Source organism: Larus michahellis, chromosome Z (assembly GCF_964199755.1).
Source record: "Larus michahellis chromosome Z, bLarMic1.1, whole genome shotgun sequence".
In the NCBI taxonomy this organism is placed as follows: Eukaryota; Metazoa; Chordata; class Aves; order Charadriiformes; family Laridae; genus Larus; species Larus michahellis.
Window position 1 is genome coordinate 37,626,823 of NC_133930.1, and position 23,352 is coordinate 37,650,174.

Below are 23,352 nucleotides of genomic sequence, written 5' to 3' on the forward strand. Positions count from 1 at the left end.
CCTTACCATTGTATGTGACTGTTAGCTACTATTCTTTCTTCTTTGGCTGAAGAGAGTACGGAGTACATAAGTGTAACTTACCACATTTCAGCTAATTATCCTGGATTTTTTTATCTGTGCTGTTGTTTTCTTGGTTTTATTTATTTATGTCCCACTTAGCTGCCTTCCACCCAGTTTGTTCCATCTGTTCTGATAACAGGTAACATGGTCAAGATGTGCTTAGCACTATGGAAGCTAAGCTCACTTTCCACTTTACGCCCCTGTTACATGGTGTAGGGGGGGTGGTGATGTGACAAATTGGCGACAGAAAAAGATGCCAGTTCTGGGTTCTGTTATGTCTCCTTGTCCCGGAATTCTTCTCCGACTTCATTGTCCATTTCCACAAATCTGAGAAGTTAAGCATATTTGTAGTCCTAACAAAATACAAATGTTTCACGGTTCACATTGTGGGGCCCAGTATCGATCCCTGGGGATCTGGCTTGTGGCAGGCTGCCAGCTTGAGTAAAACCCATTGTCACCTATGAGACAATTTCCTGTCCATCTTGCAGACCACCCGTCCAATCTGTATCTTGCCAATTTGTCCAGGAGAAGGCTGTGGTACACAGTGTTAAATGCTTTGCTGAAGTCCAAGTAAGCAACATGCTTGACAGAAGATGTTATTTTGTTTTAGAAGATTGTCAGGTTAGCCTAGCATGATTGGCCTTTGGTAAGTCTGTGCTGGATTTTCCCAGTCACCTGCTTCGTTTGGTTTGTAATAGTTTCTAGGAGGACTCATTCCACCACATTCCCAGGGACTGAAGTAAGGCAAATGGGCCCGTAGTTTCCTCAGTCCTCTTTTGGGCCATTCTTGTAGGTGGATGTGAGATTTGCCCTCTTCCAGTTATCAGAGATGCCTCCTGATCTCCATGACTTTTTAAAGATAATAGATAGTGGCCTTGCAACAATGTCAGCCACTTCTCTTAACATCCTGGGATGGATTCCCTCCAGGCACATCGATTTATGTGGGTTGAGCCCTTGCAGAGCGCCACTACTCAACACGTGCATTGTTGTAGCTACTTGATCCTGTGGTTTGGGGTCCAACTGCATTGATAAAGGCAGAGGAAAGGAGGTATTGGGAACATCTGCATTCTCAGCATTATTAGTAAATCATTTCCCCGCCCTGTTTAGTAATGGGCCTGTGTCTTCCCTGTGCTTGCGGCTTATCTGCTCATGTATCTGAAGAACCCTTTCTTCTTCTCGATATCTGATCAGATCTAGTTCTAGCAGAGCCTTAACCTTGTTGTCTGCATCTCTGCATGTCCTAGCAAAGTTCTTGTAGTCCTCAATGGGTATGTGGCTGCTGTTCCATACCTGGTATGTTGCTTTTTTGCTTTTAACCAGACCCAAAAGTTGTATTTTCTTCTGTGGCTTTTATTTTTTTTGGCAAGAATTGTAACGGGGAATTGTTCTACCTGTAGTCCCAACATTTTGAAAACTGTTAGGACATGGCTAGCCTGCACTGCTACTTTGCCATTGAGGGATTTTATATATATATATATATATATATATATATATCTTTCAGTAATGGCAGACTGACATTTTCTACCTAACCTGCTTGAATGGGGTGCTGCATTAAAATAAAAATATGGTGATAACTTGTTTTCATGCAGCTGAAATAAAGGGGGAAGGGAGTGAGTACAGATGTGTAGCAAAACCTTTGGGGAAGTAATGTGAAATATCAAAATAATATTTCAGGCTCTAACAATTTTCACAGTTTGTTCCAGGCATTTAAAAAAAAAAAAAAGAAAAAGAAAAAGACTGTAATAATCTGATCTTGATTTCAAGTCCTATGATCTTGTAGGGGCAGGCAAGTAAACAGTACAACTTACAGATCCTGAAGCTCTTCTTAGCCCACTGTGTGACCTTGGATAAAGTCTAAATACCTTTATCAATAAATGGCAGTTTCACAACTGTATCCAAAATAGATTTTTGGCTCCAAGTGATCTTGCCAGCCAGAGAGATGGCATTATAGATTGCTGAATTTTTCATATACAGTAAATGGTAATGCAAAAGTAGTGGAATGAGATAATTTTAATGTTCTTTATACAAGGTCATCTAAAGTACAGGGGCATTCTACCTTCCATTAGCCAAAATAAATTTACATTGCGTTGAACAGCGTGATTAAAGTAAAATTCTGCAGTTTTACGGAGAACAGGTTTTGCCACTCAAAATCTTTTTCCCTGTTAATTTAAAGGTGAGTGGGCCCTGCCCTGCTGGAGTCTGAATTCCATTTTTAATCTTCACTTGGAGACCTCTTTTCAAGTACTTTCTTGACCTGATTTTTATATAAATGTTCTTCATCTAATTACTGCCTGCTAACCACTGTCTTAATAATGCAAAGACATTTCTGAAAACATTGCATTTTTCTAAGGAAACAAAGAATTGGTAGGAAAGAGATGGTTTGTCATGGATTAAGCTTTCTTGTTTTAATGAAAAACTTTGAATTTACGCATTAATTTGCAGGAGCTTTAAAATATATATACTTTTACATATATAAAAACCTGAGTTAGGAGGATTCCTCATTTGTATTTCACTGCTTTCCCACTTCTAAATTCTATCTTCCATGAATGCATCTGTAGAACGTTTTGTTCTGTGAAGTGAAAAGTTAATCCAACTTTACATGTTTTGTTTAACTTAAACTGTGGTGTTTTATTAAGTACTATCAAAAGTTAAGGGAATTTCTGTAAAATAACATAGGTGATATTACACTTTAGTGATGCACCTGTCATTGTCAGGAATGGAAGCTTTTAATGTATACCAGTTTTATTGTGCTCATTTTAGTGAGGAAGTAGCACTACAGCAGGAACAGGAATGAGGGATGCCAAATAAAGGCGTAACTCCTCAATACAGAATTAGCGACCCATTCAAACATCCTTGGTGCAAGAATTAATATGAAGGATTGTAAAGATATGTATTGCAATTTATTCATTACACTTATGACATTTGTTTTGGATGACAAAACTGGATTAGTTAGCTTTTTCTTTATGCTTTCATGGTACTTTCTTCGTTTGATTGAGAATTTTGGTTGTCTCACTTGTTCTTAGGTGTCCTGCAAACTCCTTTTCCCCATAACCAGCTCTTACAGCTCATTGTATACAACCTGGAAGATCATAGAGCTCATGAAAGAGAAGTCTGTGGTTACTAACTGGTTATCTTCAGTGAAATCTCTGCTACCTGTCACAACACAAGTCCCTGCCCATGTTTTTCTTCTGCTGGCTTATCTTCTGATCCAAGAAAATGGAGACAGTCTTCGTGATGTACTCCAGGTTACCACGGAAATAGCAAAGGCTGATTGTTCTCAGGTAAAAACTTCGTAGCTTTTGTAACAGGAATGGGGATGGATTATGCAGCCTGAGGGGAGGTAAGGCTGCCACAGCTTCATAACCCAACTTCGACAAGTGGCAAGGCTGCGCCTATATTCCCAGTAGGTACGTGCACATGCGTACGCCACATTCCTGTGCTACTTATACTGTAATGCAGATGCACAGAGCACTTGCAAGAACACAAAACAACACCAGGGGCCCAATCCTACTCCACTTTCTGGCTAAGCAGGAGGGAGGTCTACCAGTGGGAATATATGCAGGGTGTATGGATGTGGACTATATGAACAGTATGGATCCCTCCAGCAATGGAGCACGGATGGTCAGTGTGCACAGTAGGTGGCACCTGGATCCCTGTCTTGCCAGTTGCTGGCATCTGGACATACAAGCCCCTGAAGACACAGGTCCACTGCAGTTGCTGGTGCAGACTGTCCCCCATTCTGCAGAGACACACACAAACCTCCCAGCTGTCTGGACTCCCCTGACCCCTAGGTGGCCAACCCCCCTGTGGTCTCACCCTTAGACACAAATACATGCATGCACATGCATGTAACCCAAATTGGCTGGAATTCACCTTTTGTGTGTCATTTACAGCAAAATATGTATTATGTCTCTGTTTAGGAATATTTTTTTAGTTGTTTAGTCTTAGGAGAAAAGACTGGCTTATCGATATTATCTGATAAGGATGCAAATACAACATGAGGAAATAGAAGAGAGGCTACTAAACCATTTCTGGCTTTTGGTGACCTCATAAAGTATTCTCTGTGTCCTTTTGTGGTTGCTGGAAGATAGCCAAGTCCCTTGTAATATCTGTATTCTCGCTTAAAAATACATGCATAGTCTTTGTCTGCTTCAGTACTGAATTCAAGTCAGAATTATGCACTATGCTTATGCTTATCTACATAACTTGGAAAGATACATGGGGATATCCAGAAACAGTAATAGGCAATGCAGTCTTATTTGTTAAAAAAAAAAAAAAAAAATGTAGGGAAGGGAGAAGTGCTGCTTCAAATTTCAGATATGCCATAAAGACAAACTTTATTTGCTCCTTTTTTTTTTTAAAATTGCTTTCTGTCTCAAAGAGTTATCGTACTTTGCAGCACAAGAGTTGGAAAAAGATACAGCTTATGGGATACACTCTTGATGACTCACGGTGGTGAGCACTGTTGTTGTGATCCAGGGCGGCAGTCCATGATGTGCTTGCTGTAGAACACATACTGAAATGCTGTGCTAAACCAGGGCTGTTATATAGTGCTTTTGGAGATAATGGTACTTCTTAAGCCAGGGAAGTTTTTAAACCAGGTGACAGCTTCACCTGTTGAGAGTTATAGAATTGTAGAATGGTTAGAGTTCAAAAGGACCTTGAAGATCCTCTAGTTCCAACTCCCATGCCATGGGCAGGGACAATTTCCACTAGATCAGATTGCTCAAAGCCTCATCCAGTCTAGCCTTGAACACTTCCAGGGATGGGGCAACCTGTTCCAGTGCCTTACCACCCTCAGAGCAAAGAATTTCTTCGTAATATCTGATCTAAATCTCCCCCCTTTCAGTTTAAAACTGTTACTGCTTGTCCTATCGCTACATTCCCTAATGAAGAGTCCCTTTCCATCTTTCCTGTAGGCCCCATTCAGGTACTGGAAGGCCACTATAAGTCTCCGCAGAGCCTTTTCTTCTCCAGGCTGAACAACCCCAGCTCCCTCCGCCTGTCTTCATAGGAGAAATGCTCCAGTGCTCAGATTGTCTTTGTGGCCCTCCTCTGGACTTGCTCCAACAGTTCCATGTCCTTCTTATGTTGGGGGCCCCAGAGCTAGATGCAGTGCTCCAGGTGGAGTGTCACCAGAGTGGAGTAGAGGGGGCTGTGAGTGCATGTTGACAGCTCATGTTGAGGCATCTGGTGGAAATGTGTGAAATGAAGTGCTTTTTGTTCTTTTCAGGATATCTTTTCCCATTCTTACTTTGTACGCTTAATGGTTCTTTCTTATTTTCTTAGAATGGCTGTTACTTGCTTGCACATGGATGAATTGTTGCTTTTAAACTACAGACATAAAATTCTTTTATTCTGTTATAGCTTTGTACCTCTTCTAAAGGATAGTTAAATAACACAAAACCAGAGAGAATTAAGAAGCAGAAAAAAAGCATAACAAAACACGTGAGTGAGTCAAAACCTCACAGTACTCTTCTCAGAGCAAAAGATTCTTTGTCAGACAGCTGTGACAAGAGTGCACTTGAAGCTGCTTTTGTAGCTTCATGCAATGTTTGGCTTCCTTTTAATTTGTCACCTGCTTCTTGTATTCTGTTAGACTTAAAATGCCAATGCTGTGTGTTGTTTAAAACCTTATAGTGAGCAGTACGGGATCACAAAGGCACTGGTCAACTGTGGCAGGGAGAAATAAATATATTGCACTAAGAGTTCCTAGGTGTACTTTTCCTGACACGGTGAAACTCTAAACAACCTATGGTAGGAGAGCTATTTATCAAATGGTGGTAGTATTGCTGCTGATCACCAGGTACGACGGCATGCTCTAGTATTTTTGGAACGAGCATGGTGTAGACTTCTTTTAGTTGCTACTTAACTGTTTTGAAAGAAGTGGAAGCCTTGCACACTTTTTAAGCCTTTCTTAACAAGTGTCTTCATGCTTTTTAAGTTACAATATTAAAAAAAAAAAAAGAAACAAAAAAAAAACCCCACACCACATTTTCTTTGTTGAAAGGTAAGGGAAACCACAGATTTTAATATTGGTTCTGAAAGTGCAGGTTAGTTTTCTGAACTCAGGATATAAGTTTACCTTGGTCATCCAGTTCACAGCTAGAAAAGAGTTTTCTGTGTTACTAACAATGCTAAGGTTTCTGTTAAGTGTTTTATTCATGTGTTTATCATCTTCAGAGGTCTGAGGGTTTGGGTTATATGCGCTATAATGGATTAGAGGGGCCTTGTATGAAGTACATCTCCAGTTAAGACTTTTTTACTAACTGTAGTATAAAGTGGCCTTACCGTATGCTATTTTAGCCCATACTAAAAAGTTTACTTTTTGTGCTAGGTACGAAGCTTCAGGTGCACAAAACATCAACCATATTATTTCAGTACAAGTTGGAAATATAGTATAAAAGTAAGCAATCGCAGTGTCTTATCTCCAGGAAACAAAGCGCAATCCTTTAATAAGCAGGCACGTTAGGAATAAGATGCTATTGCTGGAAAATAACACTATTTATTTCTTACATGCCATTTAGAAGTCATGTTGAGAGGAAAAATGTGGGGCTAATCAATGACAAGGGGAAGAATGTAAAAATTAAAAGTAATGAAAATTGTGATCCGACCATGATAATGTGATCCTAAGCCAGTAGTCAGACATCAGTCTTCCAGATGTAATTTCTCTAGTAACTGGAAGAGACAGGTTTTTGAGGGAAGACGCAAAGCTTAAATAGCTTATAGATGCTTTGTTAACCTAGATTTTTTTTTTGGCAAGGTAATTATTAAAACTTCATTTTCTGACTTTAGGTGGGAAGCACCTAATTGTGTTCACAGGGCCAGGAGTAAGCAAAATGAATTTCACTTGTGTGTAAGAGCAAAGCTGAACTGATGTAGAACCACCTGTGCATCTCTTGAACTTAGTTTTTGAAAATCTGTCTTTGTAAGTCAGCATTTAAAAACTAGTATGAGTAGTACACCCCAACTACGAGTAGTTTGACAGGTCCACTAAATAGTCTGTAATTGGGGATATAGGCCCCAGGCTTTGTAAATGAAGTAATTACTTTCTAGGGAAAACGTAGGTAAGTTATGGCTACATGTTGTGACGCCTATGATATACATACATCTGTACTATCCTGGCAAACTTTTCTTCAGTTCTGATCCAAACTGCTCCAAGTAAGGCAGTTTTCTTCTTGTGACTAGCTAAGAGTGTGTGTGTGGGGGGGGGGGAACAACAACAAAAAAAAACAACAAACCAAAAAGGCTTCTTATTGTGGGTTTCCTGGTTTTACCTGTAGACTTGTCTCTAGCTTGGTTTGCTGCGAATAGGTCTTTAAGCTGTATGATGAATCAGTGGCATATTACAGAAAGAGGAAAGGCATAATGCTTTGTTTATTAACTGTTTGATACAGTTGTTCAAAATGCAATTTGATAGTTATTCAAAAAAGCAGTAACTTGCTGAAAAATATGAAGTAATTGTAGTAATATGGCACCTGAGCAGAATAGCCTGAACTCTGTAGGGAATGATTATCTTCTGAATTTTACTGGAGTAATCTGGAATGGCTCACTGACTTTAAATGAGCAGTTTTAGAGACTAGTTTAAATGCAAGTCAGCAGAGTTACAGAAGCTTTAGGCAGATACAGGGAAGGAATTTAACCCAAAGTTGTTGATGTTTAGCACAGCGTGAGTGGGTTTACCTACTTTGTTCTGCTTATTTTAAGCCAAAGCTTTTGTTCACCAAATAAGACGGACTCAGCCTCTTCAGCTCACTATGGTGGTCTGACTACTTCAGAATTAAGAAGCCCTTCAGGATGGTGGAAAAAGTCCTTCCTGGCATTGGGAAAAATGGCTTGTGTCCAAATGCAATAAGAAACTGCATCATATTTTCTGTTTCCCTAATGATCAGCAGAAGGCCATGTGAATTAGAAACTGTTGTTTAAAATGCAGAACTCAAACCGTAATTTGTTGGTACCATCTAACTGGCTTGCATTTTGTTCACTAACAGGGACTGCAAATGGTGAACTTTTAGTCTTTTAAATGACTATGGGCTTCAAAATATTTTCTGCAAAATAAGTATTCTGGTATCTTTTTAGTAGTGCCACATAAAGCAATCAGTATAATTAGCAATACAGCAGTCATTCTCCTGGGTAATATTTGGAAATTTGGTGTGAGAAAAATACTGTGCTTAATTGGGGTGATGTTTCCATTCTCAGTCCTTTTAAGTGCAACCAGAGACACCTGAATATTCTCCAGTTGGCAATATCTAATACATTGCTCTCCTTTAAATTTCATTTTTATTCCAAAAGATCTTAATGCTTTAAAACTGGGACTTACTGTCTGGCTCAGTTGAACTTGGGATCACCTGGCATTTGTCTTGACTCTGACAAGTTAGTTCAGTTCTGAGTCTGCTTAATGAGTCCTCAGAGATTATTACAGTGTGGCAAAGCACTGCACCGAAAGATTCTCACATTGTTTCTTGTAGGTGCAATGCTCTCTCTAAAGCAGGAAGAATTCCTTGTCTGGTCTTTCTCTTGCAGTTGAAGTACTTAATACAGAGGGAGAAAGCATTGAAGCTCATGGATTGGGGAAATTACCAATTACTTTAGTAAACTCAATGGGCAGTGTGATGGCAGCAACCACTAACATATTGATGGCAAAGTTACACTTCAAATTACTTTGATTCTGTGTTTTATTCAGTTCCACATAAATAAAAGGTGCTTTGTAAAAGATGAGTAAAGTAAGTGGCACCACAGTGATCAGAACGTCTTTCAAGTTAAGAAAGTGGAAAGCTCATCACAACACACTTGTTAAACATTTTGAATCCAGTTTCATTGGGGCTCTTCTGAAGAAGAGAAGAAAGTCAGATGTTCGTATGGAAACAAGAGAACAAAAAATGGCTGTTAATCCTAAGCTTATTTTTAAACATTCACCTATATTAACCTGAATCTGTTCCTTTGGTGTTAGCAGCACTTGAACACCTACTTTAAACCCAGGTGTTTGTAATGGGAAGAAGGTCTAACCAAGTAAATACAGGTACATTCTGAATTCCATGTCTTTGTTTCATGTTGAAATCAAAGTAAACTTGCAGAGCTCAGAGCTTAGCCTTGCAAAAGGAAATAAAATGTCCACAGAGCAAAATGACAAAGTGTAAATTTTGCAGCCAAACTGTGGGCTACCTGTACTACAGCAGAATATATGGAAGTGCTGAGATGTCATGGTGAAGGTTATAGCATAGAAAGAATTGTGTGGTGCTTTTTTTCTTTTCTGTTTTGTTTTTGTTTATTTTTTTTCTTTTAAACGATCAGGATAATCAGTAATTCTGCTGCTACTGAAAGTCTGTTATTTTGTGGTTTAGATGATTAGTGGTTGTAGCTGTGGATATTGAAAAGCTATGGGTGATTGCCATGTAAAATCTGAGTTGAAGAATGGTGCTTCAAAACAAAACAAGGTCAGAAAGAAAGAATGTGCATCAAGAATGCTATCCCCATTGCTTCCGTGTTTATTACAACTTCACAAGGGGAGTTCACAAACAGGTTCTCCCTTTTCCACACTAAATGTTGTTTTTACAAGGAATCTCTTGTCTCTGCAGTAAATTAATGGAGCATTTAAAGAAACCCTTGCTAGGTTTAAAAATAATTCTTACAATTGATTTTGCAGACATTGTTCTCGTTATGCTTTATTTTTGTTTCTTCTTACCCTTTCCATGAAGAGAGCCTACAGAAAACTTCTGTGTATGTGCCTCCTCCTTCCCCACTGAGTAAAAGCCTTTTTATGGTGCAAGATTAGTGATTATGTTAGATCTCTTTTTAGGTGTGGTGTTTTGGAGTAATGGTCTGAAACACTACGGAAGAAAGTCCAGAAATCTTTTTAAAACGCTGACAAATGAAGAGTAGTACATGGGCTTTAAGGCTGCCTTAAATCAAATCACCGCAGAGGCTGCACTGACACATGCTGTTTATGAACGACTTAATACAGTCCTTCTAATCGGATGAATTTTCTTGTGCAAAAAATGTTATTACACTCTGTGTGAAACCAGCTGTGCTGCAAGGAGAAGAAATTAAATTGTCTGACTGAGAGGTCGCTGGTGAATAGTAGCGCAAGATCTATTACCATTATTAGAGGTTTATGAGGCTCTAGAGGACATCCATTGTTTTATGGTCTTTCAACTGCCGGAATGAAATATTTTAGTGGTAAATGACACCCTTCTGGGAAATACAACTGAAGATGCGTTATTTTGTGTTCTTTGGGGGCTGGGAGTGCATTAAAAATGTATTTTACTTCCTTTTTTTTTTTTTCTAATTTGGGTAGAAAACACGTTTAAGGCTATGTTGAACTGTATTTGTCTTGCTCATGTGATGCGTGATGATATTGTTTTATGTCTGATTATGTGAACTTTAGAGAGTAGCTGTGGGGAAACAATAATATTGGACAGATCTTGTGGACAGATTCTTCATGGTTGAAGCCCATTGGGTAGGATTCTGCTGGAGTGCATATAACTTTTGAAAACCTAGATTATGTTCTCTAAAAAGTGCTTCTGATTTTTGAAAGCAGTTTATTTTATAGCTTTTGTAAACAGAAACTTATCTTCCTTTGTGCACTTATCTGAAAAACTGGTTCCTTCGTTTGTGTGAATTGTTCAGTACTGTCTTGCTCAGTGGAGCAAGAAATGCCAGGGCAATGAATGCTTTTGAAAGCCTGCTCATTTCACTGCCTATTGGAGAACTAGATTGATGCTATCTCTCTCCCAAAACTCAGCCCAACATTTCCCAGAAATAAAACTTGGAACTTTGCAGCGACATTTATTTCCTGCCTTTTGGTTGGTTTTTTGTGGGGGGCCTGGAATAATCTCGTAGTGTTAAAATTTACCCAGAAGAACCCTCCAGGATAGGCATGCAAGCAAAAGAAGTGTGGTGGGAATAATGTGAAGTGATATCATATGTTTAGAATTTAAAATGGGGACAGCATATCTTAATATGTATTTGGATTATATATTTTTTTGAAATACATTCTTCCTTTTGAGCATGACTTTACTTGGCTTTCTGTTTTCTGTCTGTCTCTTATTCTTTGTTCTGATGCAAGGGCTGCAAGAGGACAATTTCTTTTCAGTAAAATGTCAGGAAATGTGAAGGAACAGAACAGGAGAATTATCTTCCTCACCTGCTATTGTCCCTTAGCTTGTGCTTCTGAAGAAGAGTATCTGTCCTGTCGATGAGAAAAGGGAATTCAGAGCACTAAATTGCTGACAGTGAGAACTATTTATTAAATAAAAACACTTTGTCTTGCATGTTTAATCTTACTTTAAAAAGGAGAGTTATTGACATACCTCAGTATTATTTTTGAGATGCAAATTAATTTAAAGAAAACAGACCAAACGTGCTCTTGAAACGCTTCTTCTGGGTGCTCATGGCAGACTTGACCGAACCGCCGCATCCTCCTACAGTGTGGGAGATGCAGAAGGCAGTGTTGCCAGGCAGCATGCCTCTCCAGAGTTGCTTCCTATCTACTGGGAGCTAATGAATTGTCATACCAGCTTTTTGGAGCTGCTAAGCCCTTGATGAAGATTTAGAATAAATTTAATATTGAAATCAGTTCCTAGTATTTTTTTTATGCATTGCGTGACAGAGATGGAGAGAGGAGGAGCTTTGCTGTAGTGGAACACTACCTTATTTTTTTGTTTGCACTAATCTTATCCTTTGAATACACAGTTCAAAACAAGTACGCTTTAAAGGACAATTCCCTTAAGGAAATATGTAACTGGCCTTATAATGGCATGTGGTTACTCTCCTGAGAATTTTGTAAATCGAATTTAGCAGCTGTTTACTAGATGTACTTGAAAAAGTCACTGTAGAACTTAATACCTGTTTAGCGTTAAATAAACTTCATAACCAGAAAATAAATGTAAACGCAGGACTTGGAATGAACTACTCATCACAGCTGATGAAGGCTAGGCCTAAGCAGACTGACTTTAAAAGGTCTGAAAGCTTTTATAACTAAGGATTATGAATATAACTTATTTTGAATGTCATTCAATCTGATTGCCATATGCCTAGTCCAGTGTAGCTACAACTGTGAAAAATGCAGGAAGTAGCTTACTGAATAAAGAAATACCTTAAAACGTAATGGAGTAGCGTAAGACCCTGCCTCTGGCAAAAGGAAGAGGCACTATGAGGAGAGATCAGAGGGAAGGAACTTAGGTAACGAGTTTGAGCACTGTAATGACTTACCTGACATCTATACTGATGCCTTAAGTATCCTTTTTGTCCAGCACAGGGTAAACAAATCACAGCATTTATCAGGGATGCGTATGGTTGAAAGAATTAACAAAACTCTGTTACCCTTAGAGTTAAGAGTCTTCCAACCATGCTGCTGCATACAAAATTTTCTGGATAATATTATTAGAAGACATTTCTTCCCTGTTAACACGTCATGTTAACAGTTGTATGGAAAACATATGTATCTCAGTGGAGGGGCACGTGTGACCTCCCTAATAATTTTGAGACTTAAAATGGTGTTGCAGGTTGCTGTGTTAGTGTTAATGATTGCCCCCCCTGGAGATATGGAATGTCTATTGCTTGCTCTTTGCCCTGCAATTTACCTCGTATCATTCAAAGATTTAGGTAACAATAAATCAGGTGATGTATTTTTTTCCTTAACACTCAAGGTACAACAGATGCCCAGAAATAAAACTGCTTCCATCTATCAAGTCTCCTGGCTTCAAGGGGACTTTTTTTTTTTTAATTTTATTCCTGTAGTATTAGGTTTCTGTGCAATTTTCCCTTTCCCTAAGGCTTGATCTAACCACAACAGATTCTTGCTTTGAAGATGTTGAGTCTTTGGTACTCAAGTCTTCTTTTGGGTTCTATTTAATTTAATCAGGAAGTTAATCTTAATTGTCTTCCTGTGTACTAATGAACATAATTTTCTCTTATGTAGTGCTACTGTCCCTTTCGCATGCCTAAAATGGGGAATCCAACTGCACTGTGCATTGGTTAGTCTACAGAGTTGGGGAGTAGGCAGGAAAAGTAAAGCAGCAAATTTAATCTCATGTTTTGCGTGAAGGTTTCGTTTTTCTTTTTTTTTTTTTTTTTTTCCAATGTTAATGCAGACATTTTGTTACTGAATTTTGGCTGGGACCAGAATTGACATTAATCAAACTATGCCGTGTGCTAGTGAATTTGGAATTACTTGCTTTCCCTCACCTGCTTTTGTACCATAAAGAATACTGTGATAATAAGAAATATTCCTTATGATGCAGAATTCATAAAATATTGTGATGATAGTCCTGAAAGTGTGACCAAGACAGTTAAGCTATGCACATTTGCTGATTAAGGCACATGATGGGATAAATTCAGGGAGGCTCCCAGGGAGTTGGGTGGGGGAGAAAGATCCTAATTGTGTGTCTGAAATAGCAGTTGAGCTGTGATGAGAAAAAAGCCAGGTGGGGAGGGGAAAAAAAAATTTTAAAAAAAAAAATATATTTTGACCAGAGAAGAAAAGGTAGTTCAGAGAATTACTGAGGAACTCCCTTCCCCAGGTTACATTAAAGCCCCGTTCGAGGGTGATGCTGTGAGGTGGGTTATTTGTGGGCTCACTCCATTGAATTCCATGTGGTAGATCCGTGTGGTATGTTTGAAAGGTGTTTGGGGTTTAAAAGGTTCTTAGTTGTTGTCATATGAGAGAAAATCTGAGACAACCTAAGAACTGTGAGGTATGTTGCTTCTTGGGGGTATATTACTTTCAGAAGTATCTTATATCTGTTATATCTCGTTATATTTTCGTCTTTTTGATGAGAGAGAAAAGCAGGCTGGTAACTTCAGAGCAACTTGCAAAGAACCACCATTGTTCTGGACATGGAAAGTCATGTTTATGGCCACTTAAGCAGGAGGAATGGTATCTATCTCATAACCTACCTTGAATTGTTGAAAAGTTGATGTGACTTTAAGCAGCTAATGGTAGTTTAGAAATACATAAAAATTATCTCTGACTACAACTGTCTTGGGCTACTTTGGTCTGCTGAGATAGGGTTGTTAGGTTGGCCTGGGAGGGTGTTGGTTAAGAGTGCTGGTTGGGAATGTTCATGCCAGGCAACACACTGGAGAATACGATGTAAAACCAAATCTTGGTGGGTGACTCTTGTCATATGGTCCATATGTTTTACCCTTAGCTTTAAGGTAATGGTAGTGTTTATTATAGATTCAGCTTTTGGTAGTGAAGAAGCAAAACCAAAAAACCCTGCAAAAAAACAAAGCCAGAGGAATGCTTGAGATGAAAAGCTAAATTTATCAGTTAGAGCTTTGCATATTCAGATAAGCTATTCTCACCACCACCTCGTGTGCTGATCAATGCTCTAAGATATGCATGATTAGATAAACAAATAATCTCCGCTTAATTATGAAATCCTGAAAATTGATTGATATATTTTATAACATATTGGCTTTTGAAATCTACAGTTGCAGCCTAGATTCCTATAAAAGCACCTATCCAGATTTCCAGTCTTCTGTTTGTGTAAATTTAACAGTCTTGTGATGCGTGTAAGGCAGGATATTTGTTTAACCCATTTGCAAATTACATTTTCTGTATATAAAATTTTTTAATTTATTTAATGGAAGAAGTCTTGCTTCTGCAGCTTTTATTTAGAAAACTAGTCATCATGTGTATAATTGGTGGATTGAATGTTCTTTTTGAAATATTTGTGCTTCATACGAAGTCTTAGCTTGACAGATCTTGCCTCATCTTTATCTCTCATACGTTATGTCTATTTTGCTCATCTGCCATTCAGTTTTTATGTGAAAATAACTTTAAAAAAATTAATTTGTACATGTTTTGATTTAACCCCAGAGAGCAGCTGAGCCCCACGCAGCCACTTGCTCACTCTACCCCAAGGGCATGGGGGAGAGAATCGGAAGGGTGAAAGAGAGAAAATTCATGGGTTGAGATAAAGGCAGTTTAATTGGGAAAGCCAAAGCCACGTGCACAAGGAAAGCAAAATAAGGAATTCATTCCCTGCTTCCCATCGGCAGGCAGATGTTTAGTGATCTCCAGGAAAGCAGGGCTCTACCATGTGTAATGGTTACTTGGGAAAACAAAACACCGTAACTCTGAATGTCTCCCCTTCCTCCTTTTTCCATCAGTGTTATTGCTGAGCACGACATCATATGGTCTCTGGGTTATCCCTCTGGTCAGCTGGGGTCAGCTCTCCTGGCTGCGTCCACTCCCAGCCTCTTGTGCACCCCCAGACAAGTTGCTGGCAGGGCAGTGTGAGAAACAGAGAAGGCCTTGACGCTATGTGAATGCTGCTCAGCAGTGGCTAAAACAGCCCTGTGTTACCAGCACTGTTTGGTAACAAATCCAAAACATAACGCCATTCAAGCTACCATGAAGAAACTTAACTCTATCCCAGACAAAACCAGTACACAGCAAAAGCTGAAAAACTGCCCAGCTTATCTTCACTCTGAAGGTCTGAAAGAAGGGGGATGGAGGGTGCTGGCTAAGGAGATGCTTTCAGATTGTAATAAACAAGTGGGAAAGCAAGGCACTGTTAAATTTGTATTGAAAGTCGTTCTGGGTGTGAAAGTCGGCTCAAATGAATACTACCTTAAATTGTCAGCTACTTTTATTGATTTTGCTTTGAAATATTTACAGTAAAGCCAGTCCTCTGTGTAGGCAGATGACGGGGTGATGACTACCTCTGCAAATGGTAGACAACAGCCATGGGAAATAGAGGAAGGGAGGGAAACTAGTCAAATAGTCAAAAATGTGAGCAAATTTTCGTTTGTAAAGGGATTTATTCTATTTAACAATGCCAAGTAGTATTTGGAAAACCAGGAAAAAATGATGTATTATAGTTAATTCCTTAGGTATTAAATATAGCTTCTAGAACAAGGGTTTTAACTTTGTGGGAGCACGAATTTGAATTGCTCAGCTGTAAAATTAGAGATGTCTTGTAGAACAAAAAGTGGGGAGTTTTTTAGTTTGTAATTTGGAACTATAAATTGCAGAAGGAAGTATGTAAAATCCCAGACATCTTGGATTTTTATTCAGTATTTTTGCTCTGCAGTTTCTGTGGACTGGGATGGACCTTTGTACAGTCAAAAATTTTTACAATCTGAAGACATCTGCTCATGTAAAAATGCATATTGAGATAATGTTGTAGCAGAATTTCCTATTAGTAGTTTTTTGAATCACTGTATCTATAAACCACCCTTATATATATATGAAGGGTCAGCCTTACCATGATAAAGTTGCAGAGCTATAAGGCTGCTGAATTGCAGATTGGATCCAGTCTTGTAAGCACTGAGTTTGAGAGTTGCTCGGTCTTTCACCTCAGCCCAGTTTGTATGGCATTTAATACACGTTTGTTCTCCTGCTTTAAGCCCTTCAATCTTGGACTTACTGAATGAGTTTTCTGAAGTTACAGTAATTTAACATTAAAGAGGAGAAAAAAAACTCTTCCAAGGGTGACACACTCTAGAGGTAAACACTAAGAGTGAAACAGAGAACTCTATACCCTGTTTACCATGTAAGGAAAATAATTTTCTAAAAGCTAGAAGACACAAAAATAGTTGCATCCACTTATTACTGCTAATAGTAGATTTCCTAATTAGCTTCTCTGTTCTTGAGAATGACATTATCTTTTAACCCAAGTTTTATCTATGGAAGACTAACCCACCTGGCTAAGTGAAAATCATTACTATTATACAAAAGCAGAATGAAAAGCAGTACTGTGTAATTACTTTTAAGTATCCATAAAATCAAGTGGGGAAAAAAGCAAGCCCATCATGAGTAGATTTAATTTTGCAACAAGAAAAAAATGAGTGACCTGCAGGTATGAAAATACTGCAAATCTGATCTAAATAAAAAGGAAATGGAGGTAAATAAGTCTCCCTTATGACTTCAGGGGCAGATTTCTGAAAGTTTTGTACTATATATTAAAGAATGCAGTAGAATCATAGAATGGGTTGGGTTGGAAGGGACCTTTAAAGGTCATCTAGTCCAACCCCCCTGCAATAAGATCAGGTTGCTCAGAGCCTCGTCCAACCTGACCTTGAATGTTTCTAGGGATGGGGCATCTACTACCTCTCTGGGCAACCTATTCCAGTGTTTCATCACCCTCAATGTAAAAAAATTTCTTCCTTATATCTGGTCTAAATCTACCCTATTTTAGTTTAAAACCCTTGTCCCATTGCTATAGGCCCTGCTAAAATGTTTGTCCCCATCTTTCTTATAAGGCCCCTTTAAATACTGAAAGGCTGCAATAAGGTCTTCCCAGATCTTTCCCTTCTGCAGGCGAACAACCCCAACTCTCTCAGCCTTTCTATATAGGAGAGGTACCCCATCCTTCTGATCATTTTTGTGGTCCTCCTCTGGACTCACTCCAGCAGGTCCATGTCTTTCCTGTGCCCAGGACTCCAGCGCTGGATGCAGTATTCCAGGTGGGGTTTCGCCAGAGCAGAGGGGCAGAATCACCTCACTCGACCTGCCAGTCATGTTTCTTTTGATGCAACCCAGGATACAGTTGTCTTTATGGGCTGCGAGTGCACATTGTTGGCTCATGTCCAGCTTTTTATCCACCAGACCTTCAAGTCCTTCTCCTCAGGGCTGCTCTCAATCCCTTCATCTCCGAACCTGTATTGATACCAGGGTTGCCCTACCCTTGGCGTTGTTGAACGTCATGAGGTTCACATGGGCCCACGTCTTGAGCTTGTCCAGGTCCCCTGGATGGCGTCTCATCCCTCAGGAGTCTCAACCACATCACTTAGCTTGGTGTTGTCTGTAAACTTGCTGAGGCTGCACTCAATCCCACTGTCTATGTCATTAATGAAGATGTTAAACAGTATCGGTCCTTATACGGACCCCTGAGGGACACCACTTGTCACCAATCTCCACCTGGACATTAAGCCACTATCCTCTGGATGTGACCATCCAACCAATTCCTCATCCATTGAAAAGGCCATCCATCAAATCCATATCTCCCCAATTTAGAGAGAAGGATATCATTGGGGACCATGTCAAAGGCCTTACAGAAGTCCAGATAGACAGCATCCATAGCTCTTCGCTTTTCCACTGGTGTAGTCACTCAATTGTAGAAGGCCACTAGGTTGGTCAGGCACGACTTGCCCTTGGGGAAGGCATGCTGGCTGTCTCAAATCACCTTCCTGTCCTCCATGTGCCTTAGCATAGCTTCTAGGAGGATCAGTTCCATGATCTTCCTAGGCACAGAGGTGAGTCTGACAGGTCAGTAGTTCCCAGGGTCCTCCTTTCTACCCTTTTTAAAAATGGGTGCAATGTTTCCCTTTATCCAGCCACTGAGGTCCTCACCTGACTGCCACGACTTTTCAAATATCATGGAGAGTGTCTTGGTAACTACATCAGACAGTTCCCTCAGGACTCTGGCATGCATCTTGTCAGGTCCCATAGACTTCTGTAAATTCAGGTTCCTCAGATTCCAAACCTGATCTTCTCTTACAGTGGGAGGAACTTTGTTCTTTCAGTGCCTGTCTTGTGGTCCATTCACTCGAGAAGTGTGAGAAGAGATTAACAGTGAAGACTGAGGTAAAAAAGTTGTTGAGTACCTTAGCCTTCTCCTTGTGCATTGTTACTAATTTGCCAGTCTTGCTTATCAGTGGGGTTACACTTTCTTTGACCTTCCTTTTCTGGCTGATTGAACCTGTAGAAGCTCTTATTATTCTTTGCATCCCTTGCCAACCTCAGGTTCAGCTGAGCCATGGCCTTCTTGACCCCATCCCTACACAACGGGGCAGCGTCCCTATATTTTTCCCGGGATACCTGTCCCTGCTTCCACTGACTGTGCATTTCCTTCTTGCCCTTTAGTTTGACCAGCAGGTCTCAACTCAGGGATGCTGGACTCTTGCCTTCCTTTCCTGATTTCATGCACCTGGGGATCGAGAGTTCTTGCACTCTGGAAAGCATCCTTAAAGATATTAAAGAAAAGTCCGTTTTTGCTCCCTTGTCCCTGAAGGAAGTTTCCAAGGGGGTCCTATTGAGTAACTCCCTGAAGAGCTGGAAGTTTGCTTTCCTAAAATTCAGGGTCTTGACTTTACTCTTTACCTGATCCATACCCCTCGGGACTGCGAACTCCAACAATGCATGTTCACTGCAGTCCAAACTGCCCCCAATCTTGACATCACCAGTTAGCTCACTTGCATTGGTGACCATGAGGTATAGTATCTCATCCCCTCTGGTGGGGCTGTGTGTTACCTGGCTTAAGAAGTTATCCTCAGTGCGATCCAGGAGTCTCCTGGACTGCCTACAGCTCGCTGTGCTACTTTTCCAGTAGATGTTGGTGTGGTTGAAGTCCCCCAGCAGGACGAGAGCCTGTGAGTGTGATGCCTCCTATAGCTGGAGTAGGAAGGCTTTGCCAATAAGCTCCCCTTGATCGGGCAGTAAATGATATATTTTATTTTTTTATTATATGATAGTTTTGTAGAAGATGATAGTAGCATTATCAGAATTCCTCTGTAATGACAGAACTGAATTGGAATAGTTGCTTCATTGATTTCGTGTGTATTTTAACGTACTGTTTTCAATTACGTGTTCCTTTCAGTGTGCCTGTAATGGAATTTCAAGTAAAAATTAATTTATTGTGGAATTTAGATTGTTGCAGTGGTTACAGCTGAATATGAATAACAGGGTCCTTTTAAGATGGTAAATTAAAAAGAAATGTTGTAAGTCCTATGAAATTACAGACTTTAGAATATTCCTTTCTCTTTCCTATTAGCAGAAAAAATAATGCAAAACCATAGAAAATAATGCAAAACTCCAGTAGGAGTTTCTGATATGTTCTGACAAGTTCACTGTCTTATATAAGATACTGTGTTGGCAACCTAGCTTCAAGTTTATTTCCTGATTTTGTTTTATTTTAGGTCCCAAATCTGATCCCAGTTCTGATATTTAAATTGGGAAGACCTTTGGAGCCTGCACTTTACAGAGATATATTGTATACATTGCCAACACTGGGTGTGCACAAGGTGAGAATGAAAACTTTTTAGTAAAACAAAAACTCTATTAGTATTAGTAAGAGATCATTTATTTATAAAAAATTATTTAGACTGAGAAATGCATAGTTTGCTTAAAATAACTGATTTGTTAGCTTCAACATAACTTTCTATTATTTTGGATGGTATAGGACATTTATTTTAAAGAGTGAAATGTACACTATATTGTCTGCACTGTATCATAATTTTATATATATCATAAAAAGATGCTCTTGGATTCATGCATTAAAGTTTTTTCAGGAGATCACTTCTATTTTCTTTCTGACATTGCAGTTGGACAGTTATCTCCTTGTTGTATTTCGTTGTAAAATAACGATTTGTAGATTTGACTTTGGTCTTGCACATAAAATATAACAGTGACGTTTGGTTAAAAAATTTCTTTCAGGTTTGCGTAGCTCAGATTCTACGTGCCATACACATGCTTGGGAGCACACCAAAGCTTAGAGCAATTGCTTTGCGGCTGATGACATCCTTATGGGAAAAACAGGTTAGAACATTCTTGTAGTGTCACTAACGTAAGTGTTGTTGAAAAATTCATTACCTCTAACCAAGGAAGGAAACTGATTTTGGAACATTGCTTATACTACTATCTCATTATCAGCCTTATAAAGTAAATGGTGGAAGTGGTGCCTCTATTGATTCTGTTTTAGTGAAAAATTTCAATAGTATGTCTTACATGAAGCCTCGTTTTCGTTTCATCAGGTTTGAGACTGGAATTAGGAAAAAAAAATTGTTTGAAGGACAGCTTTCTGCTTTTCATAATGTGCAGTAATAACAAGACCTTAGTTCCATGGTAGTAATTTGCTTCTCTGTTCGTAAAGTAGCAATAGAGATTTGGTCTGCAAAAGCCAGTTAAATCTCAATGCAGCATTAGATTAAGCATTAGATAAAGAAAAATTAAGTATGGTATGCCACAAAAGTGGTATTTAGAAGTTATGTAAAAGTGATAGCACCTTCCACCCTGTCCTGTGTACCAACTTTTGAAGGTGTGATGATAGTTTTGAAATTAAATCTTTTCTAGGATCGAATTTACCCAGAATTGCAGAAGTTCTTGGGGATGTCTGATATGCCCTCTTTGTCTGTTGACAAAGATGCTCAATGGGAAAAGCTGATTGCTAAAGCTGCTTGTATAAGAGATATATGTAAGCAGAGGTAAGCGCAAGTGTTATCCATCTTATGTCTTTGTAAGGGAAAACTTTTTCTTTCCCCCAGAAAAGTTGTGTAATTATTTTTACCACGCTGTTATGTTAATTGTGGGTAATATTTTCCTAGTTCTATGAGATACTGACTCAGGCATTGCTAATCTGACCAGCTGGTGAGTTTTGAGTTACATGTGCCTTCTATTAATTACAGTGTAAAAATAATGTGAAAATGTCAATGTCTTCATCCTGAAACAAAGCATGTGACCTGTACTGATCCGGAGTAGAAACTTAAAGCATACCACCTCCAAACTATAGAAAGAGAGTGATGAACTATTAGAAGCAGCAGCTAATGATCTCTTTTGATCTATTCAAAGAAAGATCATGTGCTTTTCTGAAAAGTATATTTTGTCACATGCAGATTACTGGTCTTTATTCAGATATAATACTGACCAAAGAACACAGCTGTACAAGTCTAACTGGACGATATATTGATCCTCTCCAGTTCTAACAATCCACGGGATATCATTACTTGATAATAATTTACAGTTCCTGTAAAGATTATTTTTAAACATATTATCAATTAGTTTCTGTTTTGATGTGCACAATACCATCTTTTCTCTTTGCCACCTATCTTTGGCTTCTACTTTTCACTTTTCTTCTTGAAAGTCAGTTGCTAAGCTGGGAAGATTCATGTATCTTTCAATCACCAACTGAAACAAAAAAGTTATTAAAGAAAATACCCTTTCCTTTGCTTCTTCAGCCTTCTTTAATTTTGCCGAACAGCATTTTTCAAGAAATATTAAAATAAAAAATCAAAAAAAAGTTAAAAGCAAGAGATGAATCTCAATGCAGCTGTAATATTCTTTTTGCCAGGTAAGTGGTGTAGTTAGAGTCCAGATGCATTCACTTTCTTCATGAATTTAGAAATTATTTGGAAGAAAGTGAGAGCAAATAGAGGAAGCCTAAATGTTCCATGCATATAAATCACCTACCCAAATGCTACTTAGCCCAAGTTCTTGCAGAAACAGTAGGAGGAACTGCTGAATCAGCAGTTGACACGTCCCCTCCACCACCTAATAAAACTGAATGGATACTAAAAGACTGGAAAGCAAACTAGTAGCCCATGCAGTCAATGAAGGAGAGAAAAATGACATTGCATCAGCAAAAAATTTGGAAAAACGTTCCTATGTGATGTAAGAGGACCAAAAGTCTTGCTGCCAGAATCTCCACTGATACACAGTAGAGAAGACCAGGCTGGACGGGGCTTTGAGCAGCCTGGTCTAGTGGAAGGTGTCACTGCCCATGGCAGGGGGGTTGGAACTAGGTGATCTTCAAGGTCCCTTCCAACCCAGACCATTCTATGATTCTAAGACTATGCCAAAGAAGCAAAGAAAAGTGTCTTTAATAGCACGCGTGGATTTTCCTTCTCAGTCACTTCTTCAATGATATAATCTTTTAGCATACACAACATACTTGGACAAAAACTTCCATAGCTTAACCAGTGGGTGATCTTTTATTTGGAATTTGATGCCTGCTGATTTAATTCCCCATGTCACTCAGCCTTTAAAGCTCTCTATCATATCCTCCCTTGTATCTGTTTTTTCTTCCTAATTTTAGTCTGTTCTAGTTGTCACTTAAAACCAATACTTAATGAATTTTGCTGTATAGAATAAAATTTGTGTGAATGCATGAATATTACCTTGTATCTTCATGGTTTTTGCTTTAGGCCATACCAGCACGGAGCAGACATGTTGGCTGCAATTTCCCAGATATTAAATGAATGCACAAAACCTGATCAAGCTTCACCTGCTGCCATAGTGTTACAGGGTCTTCAGGCACTTTGTGAGTCTGAGGTAAGATTAAATTGTCTTGTCCCTGTGTTTCATGTTTTGCTTGTGGATCACGGACTTTTTTCCTAGTATGCTCTTTTTGTTTTTCAAGAGTACATTAGATTGTTGCTGAATTATTTTTTTCTTCTTCTGAAATATTCGATTCCTCTCTTCCAACATCAGTTAATTGTTCCTGGGAAATTGTATTGTGAGTTTGTTCTGCAGCAGGTCAGCCCTTCAGTGCATGGGTTAGAATTTTAGGTCAGCATCCTCTCATGCATTTTTCTGTGAGGTTTGAAAAGAACAGCTGTTTGGCACGT

At 39.1% G+C, this 23,352-nt stretch overlaps 1 protein-coding gene across 3 annotated transcripts in view; it reads left to right on the forward strand.

Moving 5' to 3' along the window:
* The window catches only part of FOCAD (focadhesin), a 118,290-nt gene that overhangs the window by 29,288 nt on the left and 65,650 nt on the right, over positions 1-23,352 (forward strand). For all 3 annotated transcript variants that reach the window (XM_074569619.1, XM_074569621.1, XM_074569620.1), the window contains 5 exons: positions 3,084-3,341; positions 19,930-20,034; positions 20,447-20,548; positions 21,083-21,213; positions 22,930-23,056. In XM_074569619.1, coding sequence (XP_074425720.1) covers positions 3,084-3,341; positions 19,930-20,034; positions 20,447-20,548; positions 21,083-21,213; positions 22,930-23,056 — 723 coding nt within the window. The remainder of the gene's footprint in view (positions 1-3,083; positions 3,342-19,929; positions 20,035-20,446; positions 20,549-21,082; positions 21,214-22,929; positions 23,057-23,352) is intronic.